This window comes from Malaya genurostris, chromosome 3 (assembly GCF_030247185.1).
Source record: "Malaya genurostris strain Urasoe2022 chromosome 3, Malgen_1.1, whole genome shotgun sequence".
Lineage (NCBI taxonomy): Eukaryota > Metazoa > Arthropoda > Insecta > Diptera > Culicidae > Malaya > Malaya genurostris.
The window spans coordinates 191,356,801-191,369,149 of record NC_080572.1 but is presented as its reverse complement, the minus strand read 5'-3'; the positions used below and the strand labels follow the sequence as shown (position 1 = coordinate 191,369,149).

The 12,349-nt window shown below is 38.7% G+C and overlaps 1 protein-coding gene across 1 annotated transcript in view; it reads left to right on the top strand.

The window, feature by feature from the left end:
* LOC131439570 (insulin-like growth factor-binding protein complex acid labile subunit) overlaps positions 1–8,770 on the top strand; it is a 35,198-nt gene extending 26,428 nt beyond the window's left edge. Inside the window, exons 2-4 of the mRNA XM_058610740.1 lie at positions 548–1,565; positions 1,633–1,831; positions 7,011–8,770. Coding sequence (XP_058466723.1) covers positions 548–1,565; positions 1,633–1,831; positions 7,011–7,672 — 1,879 coding nt within the window. The 3' untranslated portion in view covers positions 7,673–8,770. The remainder of the gene's footprint in view (positions 1–547; positions 1,566–1,632; positions 1,832–7,010) is intronic.
* Positions 8,771–12,349: the final 3,579 nt, after the last annotated feature.

Below are 12,349 nucleotides of genomic sequence, written 5' to 3'. Positions count from 1 at the left end.
TTTGTTTTGTTAATCATTTTAGTCACATCAATCGTTCTATTTCCTCCTATTTTTTTCATTTGAACGAATTTTTGGATTGGTCAAAGCTATATCGTTTATAATATTAAATGCAGTTTACATACAGGAGAAATACATTGGAAACTGATGTATATGGTACTCGTAATACATAACGACTTGACAAAATCCGCGACATATTATATCTAACTTATATCCCAACTGTTAGTACTAGAACGATTCCCTGTTCAAACAGAATCACGTGAACATCATGTACTTGATCGATGCAGAACACATGCACATTCGGTTAGAATCATAGTGACACTGATTTTCTCTGTACTAATCATTCTGGCCGTTCTCATCACTTTATAGACGCTCTGGCCAGTCTTTGCCAGTTGTTTGTCATTCGAAATAAATGACTTTCCAATTGACCCCATCACCTTTGATTCTGCCGGTCTGATCTCGATTGATCGTTCGTCGCCTCAGCCTCTTACCAAACACACTACCAAGTAATTCAATTATCGGCTAAACTGTTTTTGTTCTCCCGTTTCAGTCACTTACCGGCATCGACGTTTCAGAATCTGCCAAGGTTAGAGTTCTTTAGCGCAGCAGAAAACCGTCTGGAAGAGATTCCGGCAGATATGTTTCAACATTTGCCTAATGTTGGAACGTTGGATTTTGCCAAAGGGACTCTTCGGTTCATCAACGGGAACACGTTCAAACAGTTACAGAACCTAAGGCACTTGGTATTGGCCACTAATCTGCTGCATAGAATCGATACCGATGCGATGCCGCGAACACTTCTTTCGCTGCACTACGGTAATAATAATCTTACCACGCTGAACGGAACTTTGCGGCATTTAGATGAGCTCAAACTACTGTTCTTCAATGATAACCAATTAGTTTCACTGGACGACGAGCTTCCACTAGCTTCTCCACATCTAATGACGATATTCGCTCAGAACAACAAAATCGAACATTTACCTGTTGAAATAAAATATTTGAAGAACTTGGACTCGTTGTTCATCAATGGTAATCAGTTAAGGTCATTCGACGGACTTCTATCGCGTTCTGGACATTTGACCAAGCTAATTGCGTTTAATAACAAAATTAACCATTTGAGAAAGGACGAATTCCTGGAAGCTGAACGGTTGGAAGAATTACAATTAGCTGAGAACAAATTGACTAATCTTAACGGATCGCTACTCAACATGAAAGGATTAATCATGGCCAATTTCAGCTTCAATCAGTTGAATGAATTCTCCCTACAGGAAGTGGCTGGACTACGAAAGTTGAGGATTCTGGATTTATCTTACAATAGGATAGAAAAACTCACCGGCCGAATGGAGAACCTCGTCGATTCCGGTTCAATTATTTACGAATTAAGATTACAGCATAACCTGATCAAAACTCTCGACGGAACACTCATGGGGTTGAACAATTTAAAGATTTTGAATGTGGGGCACAACAAATTGGAGGTTATCACACCAGATGACCTTATAGGAATGGAGAACTTAGAACATTTGGATTTGTCATTCAATAAATTGAAAACATTGGAAGAGTTATCTAAGGTAAGTTGTATTCATAGTAAAAACAAATACAAACGTAACTCCCAACTCTCCTAACTTCAATTTTCAGACATTCCTTCCATCGCTGCAATCAATGAATGCATCGTATAATTTGCTCACTACGATGGATAAAGACTTCCACGGGCTTCCGGTGTTGTGTACTGCTGACTTGTCTAACAACATGATACGTGTGCTATCTGTCGACTTGGTATCACAAACACGTTGTAGTAATCATGGAGTTCCAAACAAACTAGAGATATTCCTTCAAGGTAAACAAATTCTTAGTTATAGACCTTCTAGTGTTTTTGTGCATGGAGTTTTACAAATAGAAAACAATTGGCCGTCAACATGTGGATTGTTGACACAAAACCCAATGACAGTATTGTCGTGACTCGACAGGATCCAGACAAATACGCGTCCGTTCTCGTCTATATTCGTCTAATAACTGAAGCGCAAATCCATATTATTTTTTATCGTGACGTCACAGATGAACAAGAATTCATCCTTGACAGTTCAGCGGTACTGTTTACAAACAATCTTAAACAAAAATCGAAGAACACATCTCAAACAATCATCTTTACACTTTGCAACTAGTGACTTTCATTTAATAAATCTCAACAACAAACCGTATCCAATCGTGAACAAGTGTTTTAATACTCTATTTAGGAAATATGGATCGTAAATGGTCTCCTTCAATTTGTCAACAGACAAACAAAAACATTTATGTTTACAAACAGTACTGCTGAACTGTCAAAATGTGTTCATTTGATTGAGGTTAGCAGTGATGGTAAAAAACCTAATGGTATAATGCTATCTCTGTTTATTTTCTCTTCCGGGAATAAATCATTCATTTTAGTGTTCGTTCTCTAACTGCTGTGCCTGATCAACACCTAAGATTTTTATTGTTTGACCGCAAAAATAACCGAAAGAAAGAAAACGAAAAGAAACTTTCATATGCTTTTGCGATTACACAAACGATATCGCGGCTCTTATTGATTACCATGCGTCTCCAGTTGTTCACGATTGAAGTAGTTGCATGGTACCTAATCTATAGCATACAGTGATTAAAAAAACTGTGTTTTTGTTTAAAAGGCTTTTCCCATTACCGCATTTATTATTGTACTTATATTTGCCAATGACCCCTGTATGAAAACATGAGGAAACTTCTGATACTTGCAGAACTAAGTACTAAAACACAACGTGACCCGTACAACAGAACAAACCTGAGCATCGTAGAACCATGTCGACAGCGAGACTTAAGTTACGGTTTCAAATCTGCAATTTAAAGCAATTAGCATGAACCGTATCAAGATGTTTCTCATTTTTTGCACCGTGGCCTAAAATATCAGTTTTGCGTCGTTCTCTGACATCAAATCGTAATTTCGGAACAGAAAATCAGATTTGACAGTAACTTTTGACCAAAAGACAACCTTTCATTCCATTCAGGTAGATTGTGAAAATTTATGCAGTCATCTGCAAGACCCAAGTAGCACACGTTATTACACTTCAATGACAGTAACTTATATGGAACAAGTTGAAGACATTAATGACTTTTATTCCTACAGTTAAAACATTCTTGAAGCAGTTGACGGCAAAATGACCTCTTCTCTCAGCGATCGTACCTTTCGATGGCTAAGTCACCCACCGAGGTCACGGATTCAATCACTGTTGTACAGTGGAATTGTAGAAGTATCATCCCAAAAATAGATCCTTTTAAATTTCTAGTAAATAATCTGAAATGTGACGCATTTGCATTGTGCGAAACTTGGCTAACTTCTGAAATACCCTTAAACTTCCACGATTTCAACATTATTCGTCTGGATCGAGATGATCCCTATGGAGGAGTACCCGGCGCGAAAACTAACATCCGTCCTCCTAACCCGTGGTGGGACAAAAAGTGCTCAGAATTAAACGCGGAGAGAGCTTCATCATTTATCGAGTTTAGAAAAAACGGAACACCTGATAATTTTAGAAACTACGCGGCATTAGACGCTAAAATGAGAAGCTTGATTAAAGCGAAGAAAAGCGGTTATTAGCGTCGATTCGTAGACGGATTATCGAGAGAAACATCAATGAGTACTATTTGGAACACAGCCCGACAAATGCGCAACAAAAACACCACGAACGAAAGCGAGGAATATTATAACCGCTGGATATTCGATTTCGCTAGAAAAAGTATGTCCTGACTCTGTTCCGGAACAGACGATCATGCGCGTCGACTCATCTAACAGAATCGAAACACCTTTTTCGATGGTCGAGCTCTGACTTGCGCTTTTATCGTGTAACAATAAAGCTCCGGGGTTAGACAAAATCAAATTCAACTTGTTGAAAAATTTGCCTGATTCTGCCAAAAGGCGCTTATTGAATTTATTCAATAGGCTTCTTGATGATAATATTGTCCCACATGACTAGAGATAAGTAAGAGTTATCGCCATTCAAAAACCAGGGAAACCAGCCTCCGATCACAATTCGTATCGGCCGATTGCTATGCTTTGCTGTATCCGGAAATTGTTCGAAAAAATGATTCTGTTTCGTCTAGACAATTGGGTCGAGACTAATGGCTTACTTTCAGATACACAATTTGGTTTCCGCAGGGGCAAATGAAAGAACGATTGTCTTGCGTTGCTCTCAACAGATATTCAAATGGCATTTGCTCGGAAAGAACAAATGGCATCAGTTTTCTTAGACATCAAGGGGGCATAAAAATCCTATCTGAGAAGTTGTATCAGCATTATCTTTCACCAATTCTGAATAACTTTTCGTATAATCTTTTGTCCGAGAAATACATGTATTTCGCGCATGGTGATTTGTCGACAATACGATTCAGTTACATGGGTCTTCCTCAGGGCTCATGCTTAAGCTCCCATTTATACAATTTTTACGTAAACAACATTGATCAATGTATCAACACATCTTGCACGCTAAGACAACTTGCCGACGACAGCGTTGTGCCTATTATAGGACCCAAAGCTGCCGATCTCCAAGGACCATTGCAAGATACCCTCGACAACTTGTCGACATGGGCTCTTCAAATGGGTATTGAGTTCTCTACCGAGAAAACCGAGCTGGTTGTATTTTCGAGGAAGCGAGAACCAGCACAATTACAGCTTCAACTAAGGGGTGAAACCATAGCTCAGGTCTCCAAAAGCACCTGGGGATGTCACATTAGGTAATGGAATATGGATGCTTCTGCTTCCGATCCGCCGCGAACACCCATTTCATTAAACTGGAAAAAATTCAGTATCGTTGTTCGCGTATTGCCCTAGGTTGCATGTAATCGACTCATACGATGAGTCTCGAAGTGCTCGCGGGCGTCTTACCGTTGAAAACCCGATTCTGGGACCTCTCATATCGATTGCTAATCCGACGCGATATCTTGAATCCGATGGTGATTGAAAACTTCGAAAGGCATGTCGAGCTCAATTCTCAGACCCGTTTTATGTCCTTGTATTTTGATTACATGGCTCAGAATATTAATCCTTCTTCGTTTGTTTCCAACCGTGCTCATTTTTTTGATACTTCTGATTCTACTGTGTTTTCGACATATCCATGAGAGAAGAGACTCGTGGAATTCCGCATCACATACGCCCTCAAGCAAAGTCCTGGCATTACATTCCTTTTGTGGAATTTGGCCTTTCTGTTTCAACAGACTTCGCAGCCGATTCTTAGTGTACAGAATCATTGCATGGCTAGTACTATGGATCCTACTGACACTAAGAATCCTTCCAGGTCGGGGCTCGAATATACGACAACTGGCTTGTAAGACCAGCGTCCTATGCATTGAACCGCCACCCAGGACGCCCTCAAGTGGTCCCTAATATCTTTTATAATAAATATAGAACAGTCAACTGTGAAAAGGTATCGACGTAACCTTGGTTCAGGGGGATGAACGTGAGTCACGATTTCATTCGTGTTATGTCGCGGCTCATGTTAAATCACTACACTTTCAACGCACATCTCCAGCGTGTTGGGCTTGCGGAGAGCGGTCTCTGCGGTCGTGTGGTCGTGCCTAGAGTATCGTGACGCCAGATCGAAGCTACTGGAATCCCTTAGGGCCCGAGGTAGACCGCCTGAGGTTCCGGTACGGGATGTTCCCCCTTCCCTGTCTCTTCACCATCTCGATGACAACTAATTAGATCTGGCGTTTTCAGACATTTTGTTCCCACATCCCCTTTTTACCCCGTTTCCACAATATTTACTTTATTCCATTCTCTTCCGTAACATCACCATCATCGCCCACGGAAGACCGCTCCAGTCGAAAACCAGCATGTGTTTTCCGTGGACCCACACGGACCGAAGGATGCGGCCAGCATAGATATTTACCAACGCCATCTGGAAGACTCGTGCAATACTCAATTCATCGACCACTACCGATCGCCAGCTGAAAGCTGGATTTAAGAGAACCCGAGATGACATAGCCTAATGATTCTAGTTTTAAGTTAGTCTTTAATTACCATTGGCATAAGCAGTGTGCCTAAAATTATATTACATTGTTGAATAAAAAAAAAATTGAAGACATAGCAACTCACCGAGTGTTACCAAACAAATTTTCCGTAACGCATATTTTGATCCAGTGCACATCACTGCAGGGTGGCAAGTGAATTGCCGATTTCAATTTTCCGCTTTTTTCCTGTTTGCGAGATAAAAATTCCCGGGTTTTAGTTTTTTCGTCTCTGTTTGAATTGTGGTTATTCGTTGTACCTCGTTGAATATAGTTATTTATATTGATTGCTAATCGACGATTTGTGTGGTATGAATGAAACCAAAGACCAATCTGCAGAGCCGTAGTGAACATTTCTGGCACCCGAGGCGAGCTCAAAAATAGTCGCTCCCGATAACTTTGTGTGGTGTAAAGTTTCAAGAAAATAACCCATTACGTCTAAATAATACCTCTCGTTAATAGTTTGGCCGGGCGGAAGGATTTCATACCATATCACGTCAGCTTGTCTTGATAGTAAGGAAGCATTATTCCGCTCGCTTCAACACGACACAGTTTGTCTTAAAACAAACAGAACTTTTTCAAAATAACATTAGCAAATGGTTTTATTGACTGTTTCATTTTATTTAAAATAATTTCGATTCGATACACTGATTTGCACGTCTCAACAACTTTTCGAATAACGATTTTTTTTTCTGTGGCCAACAAGCTTTGGAGGATGTCGGTACAAGCCTTTATAATGGCCGGAATGACAGCATAACACATGCATTTACAAAGTCGGTGATAAGCGTCGCGCGTTGGATTTTTCTAAAACTTGCAAACTTCCAAAAATGTTATTGCATTGTTATTCAAATTGAATTATCATTTGGCTAGACAAAATTTATACTACAACTTACCAATATTGAAACATTCATAATAATGAGAAACATCTGAATATATCAAAACGTTCTATTCTATAGCGTTCAAATAATTCAATATAATTTAATCAAATTTTGTTCTCTTGTCCGCAGAAAATCCCGTACTCTGTGACGAAACACTTCCGGATCTCGTCTCGCAGATGGAATCCTACCATGCCCGACTGATCGGCATAGCGCACTGTATTGTTCCTCAACAGATTCCGATTGATTCGCCAATATTCATGCAGCCTCCAATTCCGTTACTCAAGCCGCTGCTTAAACCACAACTCTCAATGGTGCCGTCGCCGGTCATGATTCAGCAGCCATCAATCGTTCAAATTCTCGTCCCCGCTCCACTGGTCGTTCAAGCACCATCATTTGCAGATGCCGCAGCTGGTGTGATTCAGTCTGTTCCGTCTGTCCAAGGCATCCAGGACATTCAGCAACCTCCTGTAGCGTTACCGCCGCAGATTACCCACATCCCCCAACAGCAACCGTACGAGGAGCTCAAATATGATGCACAGCCTGAAACGGTTGCAGAATCCGAGACTCTGGCGCCTCCACCAGAGGATAACGACATTGCGAAAATTCATTCGCCGACGAGTACGACAATGAAAACAATCCTAGAATTCAAAAATATTATTCATAATACATATGCGGTGATACCGCCGGAGGTTATGCCACTTCCTCTGGATAAGGCACAAGGACTTGCAACAGAGCCAGAAGAACCACCGGAAACACAGCAAGATCAAAGCGTAGATGTAGATGAACACTGAGCATTAGCATCGTAATTGTTCCCTTCCTTCACTAGGTGATAGAACATAGACACTGTAGATTCTTTCGATTTGGGTTGCAGACTTTAAATTAGAAGAGAAATCAATGCATTTGGTTATTCTGTGTGTAACACAATCAGCATGTTTTCCAGAGCGGTTGTTGAACAAAACCTGACTCACATTTAAATCATGATTTTGAATCAAACACAAGACGATTCGATTGATCAACTAACAACACATACAAATGCTTTTGGAAAGTTGAAAATTTGCTAGTTAATGTTATATCGGACAAGATGTCCAAAACAGCTGGATCAGTGATATATCCTTTGTGGACAAATTCCAGAAAAAAAGCTGTTTTTTATGTGGCAAACCAGTAAATCTTAAACTATCGTAACATGAACTATATGTTATTCAGCCAATCAGTTTGTTTTCATTTGTTATTTCTAAACTTTGAAATCATCGAGTATATCTGTCATAATATAAATTTTCACGAAGAACATAGTCAAAAATCGTGATTACTGTTGAAAAGCCATGCACACGGAAGATATTTTATAAAAGCAAACATTAGAGAAAAATTGGTTAACTGAAAAATCTAGTATAGTATACCGTCATCATATAAATGTGCCATTTTATCTGTAAAATTCGCCTGTTTCTGTGTTTCCCTATTTTCTGTCGAGTTTCATCCTAGCTCCTTTTCGTTTTCATACTATATGTTTTGATATTGTATTTATTCAGAATTATCACGAGTTAAATCTGTATTGTCTTAGCAAAATACTGACAAGAGCTCTCTTTATTATTGTTTAGTGTATGAGAACAAAAGAATCCCATGATAATAAATACATATAGATATCTAAGGTACTTTAAAAGTTTAATAGAAAGTGAAAACAGACCGTGTTTTTTTTGTTGTTGCATATTCTCGGAGTGAGATCTTCAGACACAGTAGTGTCACCTATTTTGCAGCGAAACGATGTAAAAATAATTCATGCTGTTTGACTATTAGATACAAAATACAATATGTAATAGTTTACATGATTTAAAATAATAAAATTATGTACGATGTAATGGATATACTATTCACAAATAAACAGATGCCAAAATACAGATCTTGTTTGATGAAATTCACGTACAAAGCAAAGTAATCAATGATAATTGATTTGGAAAGTGAAGAAATCAAAGTTTGAAGATGAAGAATCGGAGGAATTGCCCGATCAAGACCCGTCGCAAACGCCAGAAGAACTTGCAAAATCACTCAAAGTTACTCAGCGAGCCATTTGCCAACGTTGAAAAGCAATGGGAATGATCCGAAATATAGGCAATTGGGTGCCGTATGAGTTAAAGCCAAGGTCGTCGAATTTCGTTTAATCACGTGCGTACAACTGCTCCAACGCTACAAAGAAGACAAAGAACGATTTTTTCTGTCGAATTTTCACTGGCGATAAAAATTACGAAACTGGCGGATCCATTACGATAATTCAAAACCTATGGATACCCCGTCCATCAGGCGCGGCAACTATGGGGGGGGGCAAAGCACTTTTTGCCCCCCCCCCCCAAAAGATTTATTGGAGGGGCCATGCCCCCCCAATATTTTGGCAACTGGAATAAATATTAGAAAATTTGCTAGAAATATCTTATGATATAACCCTTTTTTCTGTTATCTCCGTAGTTCGTCTCCGTAATCATTCATATTTCTTAACTAAGTTACTAAAATTTTTGAACTAATTTTCTACAATGTGAAATGTGCTATACTTTCCCGCTTTCGAATATTGATTATTACTGGAATAGTAGGGAAAATATTTGTGATTTTTACTTGGTTGCTTTGTTCTAACCTCTCCTTTTCTTTTATAAAAATGCTTTATATATAGCAAAGTTCAATGATCTGTAGTAATAATTTTTTGTGCACCATCCCCCCCCCCCTCCAATATTTCATGGAACTTGCCGCCCCTGCCGACCATGCATCATTATGGATGGTTGTTCAGAATATTCATGGTCTGAAGATTATGCTCTGTATATGGTGAAACCAGCTGGGTGTTGTGTATCTGTATGTAGCTAGTGCAACGGAGCGAAAGGACCACGGGAGAGGTCTACCAACGACAATTGATGCGTCTGAGGTGAGCATCAAAGTACTTTACAGAAAAAAAATTGGGAAATATTTTTTTGAGCAACTTTACTGAAGAAACCACTTTCCTATTTCTTCATTTGATCGAGTTACATCAATTTTTCGGAGTAACAGTATGATGGCTCATGAAAAGCCACTTTTTTCATTCTAACTTTTTCTGTGAACAGTTTTACGAGAACATTGTCTTGCAAATAGTTGTAAAGCTAATTATAACGCACAATTTCACTTAACTAAGTTTTTTAATATAAACTGCCATTAAAAAGTCAATCTTCTAATGTCAATATTCAACAGATGCCAGATCGATAACAATAAATCTTATGCGATTTCTGATGGAAAATAAAATAAGGAAAGTTAGAGAAGAAATCGGAAATGGTGTTTTTTAACTCATTTAAATTAGTGTTTGAATTGCTTTACAAAAAAATCGAAAAAGTCGAATAACCATTAAACAAATACCATAGCAACATGACTGCTTCAGCAAATGGTGGTTTTAATTTTATTTATCACCAAAAGGATTGACTGTACAGGGGGTTTTCCGTGTTACGTGATTGAACGAATCGAAACAACGAAGAATAGAGTGTAGTTTTACGTTCGAGTACTTGGAACACACTCTGAGGGCTACAGCAAGGTAATGAACTCGAAGATTGACACAAGTGGTACGAGCTTTGAGCTGATAGTGAGAACATACATCGGACTGAAAGCTGCGGCTAGACGGATTAAACCTGCGTCAAAGATAAAATACCTAACAGCAAGAAGTTCTAGGCAAGCAGCACTACACCTCCCATCACGAATATCGGTAATTCGTCGAGTTCAGAAAAAGCGTAAAATTGAGAAAAGTACGCTTCTGCCTGAAATTGACCATCTACGAACAATTCATTAAGCGGGCCTTACACATGACAATATTATTATCAATCCAAAGTATTGTCAATACCGTCAATCCAATTGACTTGGTAACTTGAGTCCGCATTTCTCGAAAAAATCAAGCGCTTGGAGCTACAAATATTGCAATTGAACGATGAAACATTGAGAGAAGAGTTCATTGCACATATTTGATAGTTTCCTCTCTGGAGAGAAAGTATTGTCGGATTGATGAGCAGTTTTGATTTTTTGACAATGTTTTCGTCAATCCGATGAAGTCTTCGCTACACGATCAAAAGTGCTCCTTGTATTGACAATAATATTGTCTCTTGTAAGGGTCGCTTTAGATCAGTTGTTCTCCATGGCTACAAGACCTGAAATGACAGAGGATCTACGTTCCCCCAGAGTTTTTCCTTATAGTTTTCTTATTTCCTTATATCGCATTTTGGTGGGGAAATTTCATACAACGCACTCAAAGGCACGGTAAAATGTATATTGTACATACACACAAAAACACATACATACACACATACACACATGCATACATACCCGCATGTATTCCACTCGCAAGCATTACAACATTGAGTTACTATTTCTACTCTAATAGATCCTAACTAAAACTAGTGTGCCAATAGTCATCTCATTAGTAGAGTCACCATGTCATTTTAGCGATCACTCGACTTTTAATAAATGAATTGTGATAAAACCGACTACAAAGTCTTTGCCTCTTCTTTAAGAAGCAATAACGCATAGTAGTAGCTCGGAAATGGTTCAATACTGCTGTTTTAGCAAAGCAAAATGTTCCAAATTTCATGTTACTTCTGAAATTAATCTGTCAAACAGAGATAACAGATGTCACTATAACAAATGGTTCTCGTATATGAAATGACTAATGGATTTGAGATGAATGGGGGTACCGTTACCCAATATCTATCTCTTCTAATGATCGATCGCTAATCCTGAGCTGAAACGGTGGCCTTTATTACCATTCTTGCATGCAGTTACTCTTACACTTCACTCACACATCATCCCACCCATCAGGTCCCAAACAATACATCCTCACAATACAAACTGGATGAACATCGTTTGACAGCTATCAGTGGTTTGTCCATTGGTTAAGTCATTATTATTTCGTTCTATTCTACAATGTTCTATCTTATTCCACAGTAATCCATTGTAAACAAACCACCAATAAACGTCAAATATGGACTCGTTTCACCGTTCACCTGTTGTCATCGTGTAAAACCCAATTGGGATACGTTCACTCCACTTAACTTCCACTTCACACTGGTAATAGAAACCGGTAGTATGAAAATAAAACATAAAAAGAGCTCAGTTAAGCCCTACCGGCCTCTCCAACCCCGGATGTTGGAGCGTAATGTAATCAACATCTTATTCACTCACAATCTAAATGTATCACCATATACGGTTTGATACAACGCATACATACATACATGTATAAATATATACAGGCACCAAGGTATACTGACATACACACATACATACATACATACACACACATGTGTACATACATATACATATATACAAATATGTATTTCACACGCAAACATTGTAACATTGATTTACTATTTCTATTCTAATAGATTTTAACTAAATTCATTGTGCCAATAGTCATTTCATTAATAGAGTGACCATATTATTCTACCGATTACTCGACTTTCAATAAATGAATTGTGATGAAATCAAAT